Genomic DNA, 19,709 nt, shown 5'->3' with positions numbered 1-19,709 from the left:
AGAAACAACGTTAGCGGCTGAGTGTAACTGGTTCTGAAATCTGCCACAATGGGTACATCTACACTGTACAAAACAAACAAACAAACAAAAAACTATGGCAGCCAGTCTCTGAGCTTGGGTCAACTGACTCGGGCTCATGGGGTGGGTTTCTGAGCCCAAGCTCCAGCCCAAGGGGGAATATCTACACTGCTATTTTTAGTTGACACAGGCTCTGAGACGCATTGCCGTGGGTTTTTGTTTGCAGTGTCGATGCACCCAATATACGCAAGTGAATAGCACATTTAAGAGAAAATTATTCTTATCCCTAACATAGAGCCAGAATTGCAATGGCATTTAGGTGCTTAAAGATGCAGATAGGCACCTAGTGGTATTTTCAAAAGCACCCAGGTGCCTTAGGTTTTGTTTTTATTCAGGGTTTCCTGAAAAAAGGTTACATGATTTGGCCCTATTGTAGTTCTGTGATTTGTGCAGAAGTCATGACCATGAGTCCACAACATTCACTTCAGTGATTTTTATATAGATTTGAAAGACCAGCATATTGTCCAATACAGCCACGAATATGTGCTATAAAGTTCAACATTTTTCATTAGTCATGACTACTCAAATATTCTTCTACTTGTCCTGAAGTGATAATTTTTCATAATTATTGGGTCTATAATTACCTGATCCAGTTTCTCTATATTGTTTTCTAATCCAACAGTAATTAAGGAATAAGTAAAGTTCATGAAAGTCAATTGAGTAACACCACTATGAAAACAGAATCAAGCCCTAGTAGTTCTGTGTATCATTTTTTAAATTAAGAGTTTGCAAATTTTAAACAACTTCTTCCCTTTCTAATAGTTTTCAACATCATAATGTTCATTTGATATGTTTTTTCAAATATGATAAAGGATTCATTTGATGGAGTTCAAAACCAGCACAGTGGAATTCTCTCCTTTTGGGGTTATCTCTCTTGGTTCATTCTATGCTGGGGTATAATATTTACCGCTGATCCAGGTGGGCCTCTGGGTCCTGTGGCACCATCTTTTCCTGTGAAACCCTATTCCAAAAATGAAAATATTTACAGATTAATAAGGACAGGCTGCAGCAATCTTCATTTAAAACTAGTGGTCCTTAAAGCTATGTATAATGGTGCTATTCATAATTAATGCTGATATGTATGTATAATTTAATGTGTCAGTTATTTAAATATGCACCATTGCTATGGCCAGTTAAATATCTCATTGACACAGTTTTACCCAAATTAAAAGAGCCTCAGGCTACTGACGCACTGAGGGTGGAGTGTCTGTCTCTCAAACCCAGCCATATAACGATTAGAAATCTGCTGCCTCCTTCCCAAAGGTGGAATTGGAGGCTCAGCCCAAAGTGACTGATGAGCTCAATCATAAAGAAGAATAAGCTTCTAAAATGATAAAGGAAGCAGCTTCTGAATGGTCTTGAGAAGTCCGATCTAAACAGCCTAACACAGCAGTTCTCTTAACTGGCTGTTAACTCCCAGTGATCAGAGGTCAAGCATAAAGGGACAAATCCTGCCTTAACAGTAGTTTCTGTACATGCACATCCTCCATGTTGTGGACATGCCATTCCATGGGGCTCCCTAACAACAGCAGACAGAATGTGGGAGGGGACAGGGATATTAGCAGGGTCAGAGGAGCCCTGCTCAGTGGATCTCTCATTCTCTCTGCATAGGAGTCATAGAGCCCAATCCAGTCAGTGAATTTGAGTAGCCTCTGCAAAAGTTCTGTGGCTGTTTTATGGCCCATGGGTTAAGATTTCCTCCCCACAATCTTCCCGGTCCCCACCAAGCATCTTTCCTGAGTCTCGCTGGACTCTGGGCAGAGGACTTGTTTCTAAAAAAGGAAGAAGCTGAAGAACAGAAAGCGGTGCTGGAGTTTCGTGTGCTACAGAATGGAGCATGGCTTGTGCCTTAACACTGTAGACTGAAGAGACCTTACCCTGTCACCTGGTGGTCCCACTGGGCCAGGTGGGCCAGTCAAACCTGGGGTTCCCTATGGGAAAAAAATAATGAGACATTCACACAAGACAGAACACGTACTTGTGCTGTACTAAACATTCCTATATATATATTTATATACATGCATACATACAGACACACACATGTTTTAACTTCCAGATTATTCTGATATGGCTTTTTGACAACATATATAAAAAAGTAAAATAAACCCTTGGCAGAGACCAGCTGTATTTTAACAATGCAATGAACTTTATTATTTATCACATTTTTTCTTACTTCCCTTAAAAAAATGTTCCTTACATTTTCAATCCTATAACCAGAATATAGATCTTTTTTTAAAGTCTCTTCAGCCATGGCTTACTGATGTTGACTAGTTATTAAACACTTGGTACTAAACTCTGGTTATAAGACAATCTTCTATCAATTCGGTGGTTGTGAAGGGCATGAGTTGCAGCTTCTCTTTATTACCCCCTTTATCCATTCCCACTAGTCTCCGCCTGTCTTATTTTATAATGAGCTGCTTCCACATCCTGCACATTTTATATTCTTTCTTTCTTAGTATTGTAGCTTCTGTGTCAAGAAGGAACACTGAAGGTAGTTACAGAGGGCTTAATGGGAACTGAGGACCTCCCAGGGCCTCAGCACCTTGCAGGGTCAGGTCCAGAATTACAGGAATTAGAGATGTCTTCTAGTCCATTCCAGGCATTTTCTACTGCCTGGGTGAGTGTTTCAGATAATACAAATAGTATAGGCTGTATACTATCCTCAATTTACACAAAGGGTTCCTATTTATGTAAACGCATGGGCAGATTGAGGCTCATATATCAACAGTATACATATGGTCCACAGCTGTCAAAACAAGCCACAGTCCCAAAACTCCCCCTGAAAACAAATCCCTGAAAAAGACAATAGACGTGTTCTTGATGTTTGATTATTCTATGCATTCTTAGTTGTTCTCCTCTTCTAAACTTAATCCCATATTCAACATGGAATCATTGCCCTTACATATATGTACAACTGCAAACAAGCTGAATTTAACATTGATTTCTCTATTTATTTATTTTGTCTTATTCACATTTTAAATGGTTTCATATTCCCTATAATTCAGATTGCTAATGTTAACCAGCACATATCCTTTGCAATATACAGGGAGCAAAAAAGTTCTATTCACAACACTGAGAGTTGTACGAAAAGTGTCCACGCATCGCTGTAGAGGCCAATGACATAAAAAATTAACTTACTGATCGGCCTGGTAGCCCTGGTTCTCCAGCATCACCTTTCATTCCTTGGCGACCCTATAATCATCACAAATTGGTATTAGGAATACAATTACATGACTCAGGGCTAGTCTTCACGGGGAAGATTGATGCTGCTTCAATCGATACAGCAGGGGTTGATTTAGCAGGTCTAGTGAAGACCTGCTAAATCGACAGCAGAGTGTTCTCTGGTCGACTCTGGTACTCCACCTCTCTGAGAAGAGTAAGGGATGTCAACCGGAGAGCATCTCCCATCGGCGCAGCACAGTGAAGACACAGGGGTAAGTCGACCTATGCTATGTGGACTCTAGCTACGTTATTCACATAGCTGGAGTAGTGTAGCTTAGGTCGACTTACTCTGGAAGTGAAGACAAGCCCTCAGGGTGACATTACAAAATTTTGTTACTGAAAATAATTTCATCAATGACAAGTTCCAAGCAATATGTTTCTTTGGTGTTTTCATACTTCAAAGTCTTTCAAATTGCCTGGGACAAAATAAAAATATTTATCACATTCCACAAACACAAGGAATGCATTTAGCCTTCCATGCTGTTTGGCATCCATAGGCCATCCTGATGAAGTTTTTCCTTCAAGCATACATGAAAACCATATATTGACCTTCCATTTGGTCCTTTCCTAAAGGGAATGTGGATCTAATTTCTACCATTGTGTCTTTTTGTTTTTTTATTTTGAATTAGGCCACTTATAAATCTATCAGACAGAGAAGATGAATTGCCTATTGAATGTAAAGTGTGTTTTCCAGTTAGAAGCCAACTTTGCTAATTATTCCTAATCAGGAATAATACTTAGCCATATAGATCGTTACAACATTCCAGATATCCCTAATATACTCTCATAGGAAACAGCAAGTTAAGACAGAATAAGATCTTCTCTGGCTACATACTGAAGTGACCAAGAGTTGGCAGTAGTAGTGTCAGGATGCTGTGTGATCTCTTAGGGCTATATTCTGCTCTCTGACCAGTGTGAATCTAGGGAAAGTCGACTGATGTTAATGGAGTTACTTTAGATGTTCATTAATGTAAATTAAATCAGAAGTTGACACTTACTAATTTACATAGTGCTGTCAGCATGCATAGCTGTATACAAGAAAGGAACAGCGCCAACAAAGCACCAAAAGAACATAAGGCCAAGCTTTAAAACTTGGATGCCTAAATTTAGGCACCCATTATCTGCTTTACACTTCTAACTGCTGATTTAGTTACCTAAAGAAAGAAGCTAGATATATAAATCACTGCAGATGTGCATAAATCTGTGAAAAAGCTTAGCTGTGACTTCAGGTGCTTAACTTCTCAACATCCAACTTTGAAAATTTGAGTCTTAGAGTCTGAAGGTCTAGACAGTGTATAGAAAAGCAATAAAACAAACCAGTGCAACACACCACACACCACTTCATATATAATCCCCAAGAGTGTAGTACATGTAACACTCAGGGTAAAACAATGTGACATTTTAAAGGCAACCAACTTCTGAGCTGCAGGGCAAGAAGAAATGACAAAACTTGATGGTCAGTTCTCTGTCTCTACACAGTTTCACTCACAGATACAGAATGATTACTCACTGGTTCTCCTGGAATTGAAAGTCCATTGATCCCTTGTGGACCTGATGGACCCTGAGGACCCGGTGGACCTGCCTCACCAGGAAGACCAGGTGGCCCCTTAAAACACAAAATTTAAAAAGATATTAGACCATGGTTTCTTCCTAGAGTTGCATCTAGAGGATTTGTATGGACATGCACGTGGGATAGGCCAGCAGCATGGGGTTAGTTGATACTTGAATAACATTTGAACTTGCAAGTCCTTATTCAAGCCGTGCTTCCACCATTATACACAGAAGGGTTGATGCTGCTACCCTAGTAAGGACCATAGGATCAAGCCAAGAAACTATATGCATTTGGCAGCATGAATAGAGATATAGATATCCACGACTTCTGGAGAGGAGAGTGCCCCAGAGAGTGACTCCCTGCCTCCTCTGACCCCCTAGTGCCTCCCCACAGAAGGGAAACCATGAGGCAGAGTTGGCATTCCCAACTTTCCATGGCTCCTACCACTGACACCCATGATCTGGCTCCCCTATGCAAAAAGCAGAGAACAACAGGATCCTAGGAAACACAGACCAGATACACATCCTGCTTCCCAAAATTCTTCTATATAAATAACATCCAGATTTAGCCCTACTTACAAAACCCTTAAACTTGGATACTTGGAGATATTAGCTTACTGTGGACTTTAACATCCAAAATTTCATGTGGTGTGCATATAAACTTAGAAATGCATTCCAGAGAGATACTTACAGCAGGTCCAGTCAAACCCCTTTCACCTCTAGGCCCCTTAGTGCCTGGACCACCCTAAAATAGACATTTGAAAAGAAAATAAATATACACAGTAGGGGAAGGAGAAGATAACTTGTACAGGTGCAAATTATCCATCCCCATGATAAAACTGACCAGTTGAGTCAAGGTTTCAAGCAAGAACAAAGTTCTGATATGAACAGATCTTGACATGCTTGGTGTTCAAAGAAGCACTAATGCAGGAGTAAGAGCTGCATCAGGCCCCAAATCAGCAACAGCCTCATTGGTCTAGAGGACCCATGTTGATGCTCAGGAAACAGGGAATTTATGCTTTCCAAGCAGCACTTTGTGGACTATGAGCCCCATCTGTCTCCATGTGGGGATCATAGAAATACTACAGACCGGGAATTGCAGTAACCCCTGAGGACCAGCTTCTGAAGGAGTGAGGAGAACTAATGTGAGACAAAGAAGGTTGGGTGTAGGAGAGGGTTTCTGTGTTGCCCTTCCTCATTGCCCTCAAAGAGGTGGAATGGCCCATTCTCCTGTCCCAACTGACAGCTCCATTTGAAGCTGTTTGTTACCTGGGATTACTGTTTTGACCATACAGTCCCTTCAAGGCTCTCTGCAACGCAATGCTCAATGTTCTGAGCATGCACAGGGCCTCTCTGGCATCATCCCTGAAGACTCAGTGGGCAATCACGGACTCAGGGGAAGCAATCACTCCATGGCAGCCATGAGGTCTGGATCCCTCTCAGGATACCAGGTTGAACTCTGTGACTATGGAATCAGCTCCTGCCAGCTCTGCTCAGTGGAGCACAGTGCATCTTAAAAGAAGCTTATTTCAACCTTTGGTCCTTTTGAGAGACTACGGTTTACTTTCAAAACTAATCTCAAAGATCACTGAAAGATTATTTGAAAGGGCCAAAATTTCTCTAGGGCCAGAGAGACAGGATTCAAAAAAGAACTAGATAAGTTCATGGAGGATAGGTCCATCAATGGCTATTAGCCAGGATGGGCAGAGATGATGTCCCTAGCCTCTATATGCCAGAAGCTGGGATAGGGTGATAGGAGATGGATCACTTGATGATTACCTGCTCTGTTCATTCCCTCTGGGGCACCTGGCATTGGCCACTGTCAGAAGACAGGATACTGGGCTAGATGGACCTTTGGTCTGACCCAATATGGCCGTTCTTATGACAGGTATCCATGTTTCTTAATGAAATTCAAATAACACCACCACCATAGTTATTTGGAGAAAATGTAAATAAAAAAATAAAGAAGGGAGCTCCTATCTTAGTCTCTGACTCACACAAAGCAGGTGCAATTCCAACAATCGAATTTAGAGCTCAATAAAGTCAGAATGTGAATTTACCACAGTCCTGGATCAAATCCCACACTGACTTGTAAATGTGATAATCCAACCTCATGCTTTTACTAGTTAAGAAATCAACCGTACTGCATAGTGGACCTTACTCAGAGTGATTTCAGACATAGCAGAACTCCATTTTATAGAGAAGGGGGAACTGTATGTTTAATGCACTGCACAGTGCAAACTGTACCTCTAGTTATAGTGAACCTTTGCTTATATTCTTCTTTGAGAGTAATGACATAACTGACTGGAGCTGTACTGCCCATCCCAGCCCTGCAGACACAAAGGCTACAAGTCCTCTCCTTAAACGCAGCCATGTAATGCTTATAATAGGCCACCCCTGAGCCCTGGGATGGAGTCTGGGAGCACTGAACTCCTTGAAGTCAATTGGATGTGTTCTCTCTAGCTGACTGATGAGCAGCTGGGAGGATCTTAGAATTCCTAATACAGCATTCTAGGCTGATAACTTCAAAATGAGAGAAGAAAGGGCCATGGGCCTGAAGATAATCCTTCACACACAGCCCTTTCATTGATCTCCCCATCCGCAAAAAGATTACCAACTTCTTTCCTCAACAAAGTAAAGAATCCCTCTCTTGGATAAAATCCTGACTCCATTTAAATCAGTGGCAAAACTCCCATTGATTACAAGGGGGGGCAGCATTTCCCCTCTTCCTTCAGAAGTTCTGAGGGACTAAGTGTGGCCACAGGGTTGCAGTAACCTCTGCAGGCCCATTGCAGAGAGAATGACTCAGGGATCGGAAGAAGGCTGTTTGGGAAAGAAGTATAGTGAACTCACTTGCATCAGCTGCTCATTTGCTTTTGCCCATCCTGCAGGGAGGTTCCAAGGATCCTCACTGCAGAGCAGTACAAAGCTCCTCTACATCACCACCAGTGAGGAAAAGGCCAATGCAGAGTAAAATTAAATGGCACTAATGCCCAGATTTTTAAAGGTTTTTACGTTTGCTGTGCTCAGCATTGCAGTGAATTAGGAGCCTAAGCCTCATTTTCAAAAGGGATTCAGGCACTTAGGAGCCAAAATGCCATTGATTGTCAATATGATTTTGGCTCTTAAATGCCTAAATCCCTTTTGAAAATGAGACTCATGCTTCTAAAGCTGTTAGGCACTGCAACACTGAACACAGCCAAGCCTAAATACCTTTACAAATCTGGGCCTAAGAATCTACTTCACCTCCTATCGTGCATAATACATGGCTAAAAGATGACCTAATAAGTGAGCACCCAGGCCTTGAAGACAACTGTATTGCTCCTGTGTTATGACATTCCCCTCCGACTCACAAAGGTAAATTCTCTCTCTCTAACTGAGCCACCATATATTCTCTATAGATACTTGTAAGTGCAAAGTGAAGATTTGCCTTTTGTTGGACCAGGTTCTGTCTCCCTTACTACTCCTCGTTGAGTAGTGTCTTACTCCACAGGTAAACATATCAACTTCAGTGGGACTACTTGAGAAGTAACATACTACTCAGAACAGATAACAGTTGTAGAATCTGACTTGTGTTTTAAACTCAGAAAAAAGGAGAACAGGCTGATTTAAATGGTGACATGGATCTGGTGATCCCGACTTTCTTCCTTGTTGATGTTTGTACATTTGACAAAAACCACCACATAGTATGGCACTCATGAGCACAGCTGACATTTCCATGTAGTAAAAGAACACCAGGAGATCAAATGCAAGGTTCTGTGAGGTCCAGATTGAGGTGCATTAACAGAGCATTATGGAAATGCTTCTTTGATTTCTGCCATTACTGTCTTTCCTTATTTTGAGAAACACCCCCCCTAAGTTTAGAAAACCAGACAATTGCTCTGTACTAATAGCTCCTTACAGCAGGTCCAGGAGGTCCTGGGGGTCCCACGCTGTCTTGTGTACATGTACAAGCATTTGGAAGAGCTGGGCATTTTGCTTCATCCCTCTGAAAATTCAAGCACAATCATCACACACTCTCTTTAAAAGGAAGGTATTAGCCGGTGGTGTTTTTTTCCCCCCACAGCAATAACAAAAATAATCTCCATAACCTAAGAAGAAGAAACTCTATTTTGAAGTATAACAGAGTTCAACAGAAAAATAGTAATTTCCAAGATTTCCTACTGTGTTTTTCAGATTTGTTATTAGTTTATTTCCTCTAGGATCTTCTTAAGGCAATGGAATATTTACAACAGCGGAGGGACAGGAACAAACATTGATGCACAATCTTTATTGTGTTCCATATGTTCTAATTCAAAATTCTCTTCTATTCCCTCACCAAGACAGAAAGTATTGCATTGGACAATCAGCTAACACAGACAAAAATAAATGGGATGTTTTTTCAAGTTCAGTCATACAACTAATTTAATAAAAATGAATGTGGACATGACATAATAGCAAGGACGTTAAATATTATTGCAATTTAAAATATATTTCTGACTCTGTCTGATACTTGTGCCATCATTCTTGAGCTGAATCTGAACTTATTCTTTCCTACAGAAGACTTTGAAATACAGAGCTGTGCATTGCCAGCTTTGACAATTGTGATTGACACAGGCTCATAGGTATGAGGCATAGTAGCTGGTTAATATTAAAGTTGCCAAGTGTTTTATGAACACTATGTCCTGAACAGGATCTGGTTCACTTACACTTACCATTGAAGGAAGATCACAGCATCTATCACGGCTAGTCCAAACTGCATTACATACTATGTCAAAACTCTGGATATCAAACTGTAAAACAAAGGACATTTCTTTTATTCCTTGATGCATTAATTATAATGTTTCAAGAGAGAAGCAGAGCCTAATATGAATACATTTAAGAATGAAACATCTAAAGGATGCTCCATTTTGTACGTAGTTAATATACTTCAATTTTACACTGCTATTTTTGATAAGAATAAAAGAAAAAAAATGCTGAAAACAACACATTTCGTTAATACTAGGAACTACCCCAAGGACTGATGCTTCTGTTGACCTCCTGCTCCTGTTCTGGCGCAAAAGGTAACTGAATACACAAATATTTCACAACACTTAATGAAGAATGCAATTTCTACATCTGCTAACTGCCTGTACATATCAACATGGAATCTGGCCTGAGAACATCTGGACTAACTTTACGGACTGCAATCACTGGATTGTACATTAACCCAGATCCATGTGTGAAACTGACATCAGTGGGGAACAGTTTGGAAGGAAGACTAAAGGAAGACGATGGCCATTAGATAGAGCTGCAGGATGACAGCAGTTTCTTCTCTTTCACCCATGAGCCCTCGCCCTGCAATCTAATCCCCACAAGCAGACTCAGGTGCCCACCAGAAACCCATTAGGGTCTGCAGATGAAGATTAGACTGATGAATTAAGGCCCTTATGAAGCCCAAATAGTAGTATTGATCATCCACTAAATATAGAGTGAGCCCATTGTACTAGGACAATTGACATAACTTTCATAGCAGCAGCAGTTGTCCAGCATAGATTGTAAAGCCAGAAGGGACTACTGTGATTATCTAGTCTGACCTCCTGTATAACAGCAGCCACAGGACTTCCCAGAATTAATTCATCTTTGAACTAGATCATATATTTTAGGGGAAAAAAACAACCAATCCTGATTTTAAAACTGCCAGTGATAAGTTGTTCCAATGGTTAAGTACCCTCACTGTTAAAAATTTGCATTTTATTTCTAGTCTGAATTTATCTAGTTTCAACTTCCATCCACTGGATCTTGTCAGACCTTTGTCTGCTATAACAGAGTCCTCAATTATCACATTTCTGAATCATGTAACTTAGTTCTTGCAGTACAAAAAAATCACAAGATTTGTACAAGATTTGGTGCTGCGACTGGTCTTTTACTGATCCATTCAAGTCCTTTTATTCAGAAAATCAAAGTTTATCTAGAAATCATGAAGATGTTTTGAGTTAAGAAATAAATACAAGTTTATTGCTTACTGTTGCTGATTTCCGATCACCTTTCAATAGTTTTCCAAGTATTTCAAAGCCATCAGTTGTGATGTTTCCAGACTCCTTAATTGGTTTCTCCATTACTTCACTGCAATCAATGTACATCTTAACACTTGTTGAGGTTACAACAATATGAACCTAACAAAAAAGGGTATAAAATAGCAATGTAACTAAAAACATGTGAATGTACTTGACCTTTAATAGTGTTTACCTTTTTATGTGTTTTTATATTATTTTCGTTCCCTTTCAAAGAACCTAGTTTCTAAAGGGGGAAAGTGCTAATTTCAGGAAAGTATAGCACCTAATGGCTGCTTTAAAACAAGTTGAAAATTTGGCAAAATGAATACACAAGTAAAATCAAGAAGTAAAAGAATAGTATAATTTAAACCACAGAACTACCATGAGCAATTTACACGAGTTTTAAAGGCTTGAATAAAAAATGCTCTAAGACAGAAAGAAAGAAGCAAGCTAACAAAGAACAGAACTGAAAGAAGTGAATGTAACTTCTCTTGCATTAAGAGCTGGGACCACACAAGAGGTTTATGAGTCTGCTACTGATGTGTAACTAATAGACCTGATCTGATAACTGAGACAGTAGATTGTTTTAGATCCAGATATCTGGGGTTCAAGTCCCACAGATGAGTCAGCCAGGAGTGTCGTTACATGATGACCAAGAAGGGAGAAGAAAGAACTGGCAGAGGGGGGAACAAAAAATAAAGCAAACATACCAAATCCACCAAGAAAAGAAAACTGGAAAGAAGAGAAAAGGATAAATGAAAAGTAGTGGAAAGAAGACTGGCCAAAAGAAATGAAAGACATGAGCAAAGGAAACAAGGCTACTGAGAAAGGAGAATTTTCAGAGTAACAGCCGTGTTAGTCTGTATCCGCAAAAAGAAGAACAGGAGTACTTGTGGCACCTTAGAGACTAACAAATTTGTTAGTCTCTAACAAATAAATTTGTTAGTCTCTAAGGTGCCACAAGTACTCCTGTTCTTCTTTTTTTGAGAAAGGAGAATGAAGTCTGTTAAGGAAATCAGGGATAATTAAAGGGGGAAGAAGAAAGATATGTAAAACACACTGTAAACATACTGATTTGTCCTGTTGGGACTGTACATGGTTAAGTACCAGATTATGGCATGGATAAAATAAAGGATGTCCCGCCTCCAAAATATTCAGTGCTTTACAGCGTGGTTCCACTCCGTGACTATATTTACCTATGGACCATTTGGGTCAAGCCCTGGGACAACAGTAAAGGGGACACAACATCCAGGAAACAAGTGATAGAAAGAAAAGGGACACAGATGAGCTATCAGAAACACGTTTCCTTTTTATTTCAACTTGACTTGCTCTTGAATTTTTCTGTAACCAACCGGAAGGCTCTCTGATCACAAGGATAATGTGTCCACTGCTGCCTTATTTATATCTGAAGTTTTGCCTATTTATAGAATTTGGCCAATTCTGGCCAGAGGTCAATAATTTTAGTCATGACCCAGGGCAACAGAAAGATTTCACAGGTCCTACATACTTCTGCCTATTAAATGTTACCATTTCGGAGTGCTAAGAACAGGAGCAGACAAGTCTTGAAGTATATCGATTTATGCTCAGATTTTCTGTTTATCACATCACATACTCTACAAATAACATATCAGTATTTGGTGATTACTTTAAAAAGTTTGGCATAAAGTTGAAAAAACCAGAAACTCTTTTAAATGTCTTGAGTCAACAAGTGACTGACCAATCTTCTGAGAATTAGATTTTTTTCATGCTAACTATTTTCCATGTGGAGTTGTCTCCAGGACATTAGCTTAGCTTATCTAAAACATTCCAAACATTGCATATTACTGTATATAATTAGAATTAAGACTTTACAAACTGCTATAATTTTTTAAAAATTCAGTTAGTTTCATGATCTAATACTACATGTACTATGAGCTTTTTGTTAATTTTCCCAATTTTGTGTGTTAATCAAATTAAGAACTTTTGCAAAACAAGAATAAGAGTGTAATCCAGCATGCCCAAAATGTGTTATGTCCAGATAACTGGGCATAAAGACCTGGATGGTGATGAAACAAGAAATTTCAGGCATTATGACAAGACCCTAAATTCATTCTCATTTAGTATCCGACACATGATTAAACTGTCATAGCAGCTTTTACCAAACAATTTTATATTAAATTTAACCATGCTATAGATATGTTTTACTTGAACTAAAATATATGTAAAGTGTGCACATATTTTTCACCTACACCCAAAGCCTATCTGCATAACAGTTAAGAGTTACACTGTACTACCGGTTTACAAACATGAATTATAAGAGATGGGTCTAAAATCAGAACAATGGATATGAATGCCAACTAACTTTGGAAATGTGCTACTTAAACTCCATCAAAAGTAGGAAAAACACCCTAAGGTTCCTTTCAGTTTTATAGTGAAAATTTAATAAGGGTCTCCCACAGACACTTGAGATCCTCTCCAGGTTATCACTAGTTTAAATCTGAATCTGAACCCAGACTTGAATTTCACAGATCAAACCACATCTGTAATTAAAATGTTTGCACATTTACCTAAAGTTGATCGTAAATATAACATATGTGAATTCATTGGTTTGAATTCTTTTTAACATCCCCCACTTTAAGAGAAATGTTCCTTCCAATTTCTAACCAACTAATGTAAAACATCATTTCTGACTAAGTTCAGTTGCCATTTCTGGCACTGAAGAGTTACAAAAAAATATATTCTTTGCAGTAGTGTGTGTCCGCATGGACCATACTAAAAGAAAATTGACAATCTTTGTTAGCTACAACTAACTGAGCCATATCAACAGACTATGTAAACTACTGTCCCATTAAAAAACTCCACATCATAAGAAATAAAGGCATAAGTGCATTACGAAGTTCTCTGCGGTCAGCTTCTGGAAGAGTGTAATCTAAAAGACAATCTAGCATAGTAAAAAGAAAGAACAATAAAAGATATCTGTCTCTCCAAGAGGGTTAGATGTAATTTTAATGGCTGTATCCAGGAGCCAATATTTTTCCTAAGGGACTTGCCAGATTCAACAGCCTTCACCATAGCTATGCTACACAAAACTTACAAATATGCCAAAGAGAATTTCCCCTGCACCGCTGGCTGTAGGTTAACTGCTTTTCACTGAATGAATCTGTAAGTCATCAAATGAAAACCACAAAAATGTTTGATATTCTGGAATACATTTGGTCATGTTTTAAAGATGTGTCATCTTTTTCACACTGGATGGGAAAAAAATTCTAAAGTACATTTTAAAATGTGTTAGAAACTGCCCCCACCCCCAAACCCAAGACTTTCAAGTAGCTGAAACTACAGATATTCGTTATTACAATATACTCCTGTTTATTCCAATGGCATAGGGGACATCCCAAACTTTCAGATAATTGGGTTTTCAGATAAACGGATGTTATTTCAACTAGCGTAGGACTACATGGTGGACACACTGTCGATTTGGCTAACTAGGATTTCCAGATACAGGGCATTCAGACAGCTGGAATTATACTGTACTGATAATCAACATGTCTGACATAGAATTCATCCCTGCATACGCATGTTGGGCTTTAAGTGATACCCAGTGCATGAGCAAGGGAGTCCCTTCATGCCATCATCAAGAGTCTGATTCACATACAGCAGTCAGGCTGGAGAGAGTTCAATGGCCAGATTCTGATTTCAATTACATTGGTGTGAAATCCAGAATACCTCCAATGAAGACAAAATTACTCCAGATAAACACTGGTGTAAATAATCTCTGATCTACTGATTCAGTTCTGGGAATAGGGTACAAGGAATCATTCCGCCACATCAAAGAATGGATACATATTTCAATTGCCCCTAAAAAATAAGGAATAGTCTAGTAGTCAGTTTATGGATCTGGATTTTCTTAAACACTTTGCAAATGGCTTCTGCTCCTTAATTAGTGGCGATCAGGTAGGTATCTGCATTTATTTAATGACAGAAATAACATCAAATGCTACATTCTTATTTTGCCTTACTGAATGTAGTTCATGCACACAACTAACTCCCTATCTTTTTGTTCCCATTAGCTCTGATTTACAAGCTGATCTTTATTACGAGCAGTATCAGAGAACTTTGTCACCTCTGCTCTATCCATAGTAAGATGCTAAGAATAACATGACACCAGCTGCTAATGTATGTAATGATGGACACCTCAAAAGAAAGTTGGTAGCATAGCGCTCACAGCTTTAGAAAAATGACTCAGGTATTTTGTAGTCCTCTAGGACAAAAGTTTGAACCCTGAGACTGACATCTGGAATAAGACATGTTAAGTGCTATTCTGCATTTTATAACTGCTTTTTTGTTATAAATATGAATATAACTTTCATGCCAACAAAAATATTTATTCTACATTTTATTGACAGTATTACTCCATTTCTGTATATGGACAAAACTACTTAAAATTCAAGTATCTTCCTGAACTGTTATAGAAAGAAAGACAAAGGGCCAGAGGCCAAGCATAAAACAGAGACCACCCTAGATTTAGGGGCTATGCAGCTGTGATCCAACCCACTTACTGACATCTTTCCCAAAGTCCCTGGGATAAACATTTCTTAAAGTGGAGAAAGAAAAGTTCATTACAACAGAAAAGAAATGTACCCAAGATGATGTTTTTGGCAGTATCCTGTGCTTGTTAAACGATAAAAAGCTAGCAGTGAGTGACTTTTATTCACTTGTGTTTTAATTAGGTGTGAAGATCATGGTTCAACATACTAGAATGCTGGCACACAAAAACCCAGTTACTACAGAGAAGTTACAAACCCTAGCCCGCTTTCACTGAGGTCCCTGGGAGTAGGATAGGATCGCAATATGATCTGGATCAGCCGGCAATAGTAGCCACCTGATTTTAGTATCAATAAAGGGATCTGTTGCAACTATATGCAGTAGCCAGAAGAAAGCTAAGGAAAAGGGAGATAAAGAAAAGCAAAGAGGACATATATTTCAGCTGACTGAAAATGTTGTTATTCTAACTCACTTTCATAGCTTACATTTAATTGCTTTAAAAAGCAGAGAGATATTTTTAGGCCTATGTATTCATATGGTCTGGGCCAGACTCTTTCATCTGCTCTTTGGTTACAAGCAGACAAGCCTGTTCAGATCAAATTTTCAGAATTAAGTAGACAAAAATGGATATGCATAATCTGTGCATAAAATTACTACAGCTGTGTGACACTGGGGTAATAGTCAAACATCTCACTAGTTATTTATGCTTTAGACAATTCTGAAACACTGAGTTTCAGTCTAAAAATTGCATTTACATTAATTATCTCGTTTAATCCAATGTTCCCTTATATCCTTTTTCTATTCAGCCACTGCAGATTCATGTGCCAACCCCATTCCTAGCAAACAAGCAGCAGAGGCATTTGCTGTGTATGCATCCTGCACAGACACTACATAAAAAAATAAAACCTTAGCATCTATGTAGTCATTTTATTTGTGATTTCAGAGAGACTTACAAAAGTTGGTGTTGTTCCTGTTTTACAGATGGGTACTCTGAGATAGTGAGAAGTTAAAGGAATTGATCAAGGTCCCAGACTAAGCCAGCTGCCAACAGAAGAACAGAATCCAGGTCTCCTGACTCTCTGTGCTCTGCTCAACCAACAAATACACTTATCTCGTTCATCTATATGAGCCTACGGCTAACTGAGAGCTGACAGTTATTAATCTTGAGAAATTAAGTAAGTTTTGATCCTGCCTGGCTCAAGGTACAGCTGTAACTGGCAAACATTTTATCAAAAATGCTATGCACATGCTGGAAGCTGAAGGTGATGATACAGACAGAAGACATTCTGGTGCTAGCTTTCAGAGAAGTGAGTAAGAGTTCCAGCCCAAGAAAACATACTTGCAAGCATACTTTATCAACCAATATGTGCTTTCTCCAGATACAGTAATTTACGTGATTAGTTAAGTACTGTACACCTCTGCTAAAATTCATATTAAATATTTTAGACTCAATATTTCAGAAGCCATGCACTTAGTATAATTACTGGGCATTATATGTATTATGCTTGTTAAGCACATGACTTCAATTCAAATAGCTATTTATCTTTTAAACTACTGATGCCTCACAATTGACTGCATATTCTCACACCCACACATATCTTTGCTCCTATTTCTTCCTCTTTTCTCTGTCTTTCCCTAGGCTCCTCCCAATTGTTTCTCTCTATGGATTCTTTTCCCTATTTTCTGCTTCATAATTTTCTTGCTGTCTCATATGCTTGGAAGAGTCTCCCGCCTCTTGTCCACATACAGCCCTCCCTCCACACCTTTGGCAAATCCTTTCTAACACTGGACTCCATGTCATTTTCACTGACATCAATAGTATTACTTCAGGCATTTTGTCTCACTGTGATTTGTAAACCACTATGTAAATTTATGTGTCTGTACAGGGCCGGCTCCAGGCACCAGCTAAGGAAGCAGGTGCTTGGGGCGGCCAATAAAAAAGGGGCGGCACTTCGTCCGCTATTGGGGCGGCACGTCTGGGTCTTCGGTGGGAATTCGGCGGCGGGTCCCTCAGTCCCTCTCTTACTCTTTGAGCTGCTGCCGAAGTGCCGCCGATTGGCTTTTGTTTTTTCCCCCACCACTTGGGGTGGCAGAAAACCTGGAGCCAACCCTGTGTCTAAATATGACAGCTGTTTTTGTTTGCTTGTTTGTTTAACAGAGAAGCACTTTGCAAGATAATATGCACATAATTTTAATCCTTTACCTTGTGGAAGCTTCCATAAAATATTTTCTTTACTGCATTATCATCAAAAGTTACTGTCTGAACTTCTCCTCTTGTATCCTTGTTAAAGAATGACAATAATTTGGTGGAAGCTGCACCAAGAAGATACAATAAATAAATGTCATTTGGGTCACAGTGCTGATGTTATTCAAAGAAGAGAACACCACCACACTAACAATACATACATATACACTGTACAATTCTACCGAGTACATTTTTAATTGTATACACAGCAATTACTGGGACAGTTTTAAAGACCCAGATTAGTGAAAGTGTGCATTCCACTGGTCTTAGATTTAATAATGATAAAGAAACATAGTGCTTATACAGATTTTTGAATAATTAATTAAAATACAATATTAAAAAAACATTTAGATCACAAAATAATATACCTTTTTACCATGTAGGAATATTTTGGTTTTGAAACAATTCTAGAAAGAATGCAAAACAACTGTAAATTTCTATCTACAAATTCTCTATGCAATTAGTAAAATCGTCCTTACGATCAAGGATTACTCCGACTTGTGGTTTGAAATCCCTATCTGTAATTTGCCAAATTGCAAATGGCTCATTGGGGGTTTCCGAAAGAAGGCGGAACAGCAGTATGATTGTGTAAGCACGTGGCAATCCGTCTGGATGAAGCTCCCTGTTCAGAGAACATGAGGATATTTTGCATCAAACACGCATAGAAAAAGGAAAGATCTTCATCGTTTTCACTTTTTTTAAAAGAGAGGACATAATCAAAATGGGAAAATTACATCGTTTAGCAAAGCTCAGCCTGTTAACTCTTTAATCAAATAGCAAAGAATTAAGCAAATAGAAATCACATTATGGACTATGTTGAGACTTTAACTCCCAGCCTGCATTAGAATGGAGGTGAGGAGAAATTGATGCAGGACCAGCAAGAATCGGCATTCTAAAGGCATTCTGGTTGACTCAGCCAAGGTTTTGGTGCTTGACCTCTGTTACATTTACAGGATGTGGAGTGGGTTGCTCCCATATAAACTCAGCTGGTGATCCATACAGGAAGAAGATGGACCATAACCTTGTTCTTGCCCTGCACATCCCATTTTGAGTAGTCAGGCACTGGGAGCACAAGGAACTCAACTGTGGCTGGCTCACATGCAGAGGGTGCAATGGGAGAAGGAGACATTAAATTTATTCCACAGATGTAGTGCAGCATTTTGGGGCATGCTTCCTTAGTTGTCATCTGTGGATTTTTAGGCTTGTGTCATGGACCCTGTTGGACACCAAATGACAGAAAACCACAAGTAAATGAAAGTATGTTAAAGGGAACCCGGAGGCCTGGCTGAGCAGTGTCTGGAGTGAAAAGAAAGCAGCAGGGTAGATGTGAGGGAAACTGAGGAGGAGGAGCAAATTTTGTTTCAATTTAGCCAACAACATGGCTGACACTATTACTGCTGAAACTCTGCTATTGGCTGAGAAGGCCATATGACCCGTGAGCTAAAACAGAGAAACCTCAAAAACTGGTAGTGAAGCTTTTATATATTTTGGACAAAACTGACAACCCCTTACATTTAGTATCATGCTACTACAGTAACCATATCGCTGCTTCAATAAAAGGTGGCTGACATAAGGGGCAAGATAAGCAAGTGAATATGACAAACCTATGTATAATTCAATATCGAGAGATAACTCAGATATTAATGCAACTGTGCCATTAGGATTCCTAGGGAGCATTGATTTCCTGAACACTACTGTTTAAATTGAATTGAATTTTCTGGCTTTATATAATATATATGTATCAAGAAGATCCCACAAAGGCTATTTTTGCTTGCTCTCTCTCTCTTTCTTTCTCTACCTACAGTCAGACAGCCAACTCTTCAATATTTTTCCTAATTTGAATACACAGAAAACATCTTACTCAGGTCCCACTTAGGTGCAGGCTTTGACTTAATAAAATGGTAAATCAAGCTATAAGGTTCTACTGAATGCAAACTATCTGCACTTTATGAGTCCTGCAATATCCAGAAAACCATAGAATTTTGCTCTTTCCCAGGCCAAGCTATCAAAGGGAAAGACTGGCTGACCGAAGAAGACAAAAAAAAAAAAGTCCCCAAATACTCCACCTTGGCACA

At 39.1% G+C, this 19,709-nt stretch overlaps 1 protein-coding gene across 1 annotated transcript in view; it reads right to left on the bottom strand.

Moving 5' to 3' along the window:
- The window catches only part of COL12A1 (collagen type XII alpha 1 chain), a 136,896-nt gene that overhangs the window by 16,144 nt on the left and 101,043 nt on the right, over positions 1-19,709 (bottom strand). Inside the window, 10 exon segments of the mRNA XM_054024531.1 lie at positions 986-1,039; positions 1,956-2,009; positions 3,217-3,270; positions 4,811-4,906; positions 5,543-5,596; positions 8,753-8,839; positions 9,546-9,623; positions 10,836-10,985; positions 17,593-17,702; positions 18,114-18,256. Of these exon segments, the coding sequence (XP_053880506.1) occupies positions 986-1,039; positions 1,956-2,009; positions 3,217-3,270; positions 4,811-4,906; positions 5,543-5,596; positions 8,753-8,839; positions 9,546-9,623; positions 10,836-10,985; positions 17,593-17,702; positions 18,114-18,256 (880 nt within the window).

Source organism: Malaclemys terrapin, chromosome 3 (genome assembly GCF_027887155.1).
Source record: "Malaclemys terrapin pileata isolate rMalTer1 chromosome 3, rMalTer1.hap1, whole genome shotgun sequence".
NCBI classification, from domain to species: domain Eukaryota; kingdom Metazoa; phylum Chordata; order Testudines; family Emydidae; genus Malaclemys; species Malaclemys terrapin.
This window is presented reverse-complemented; position numbering and strand designations above follow the sequence as displayed.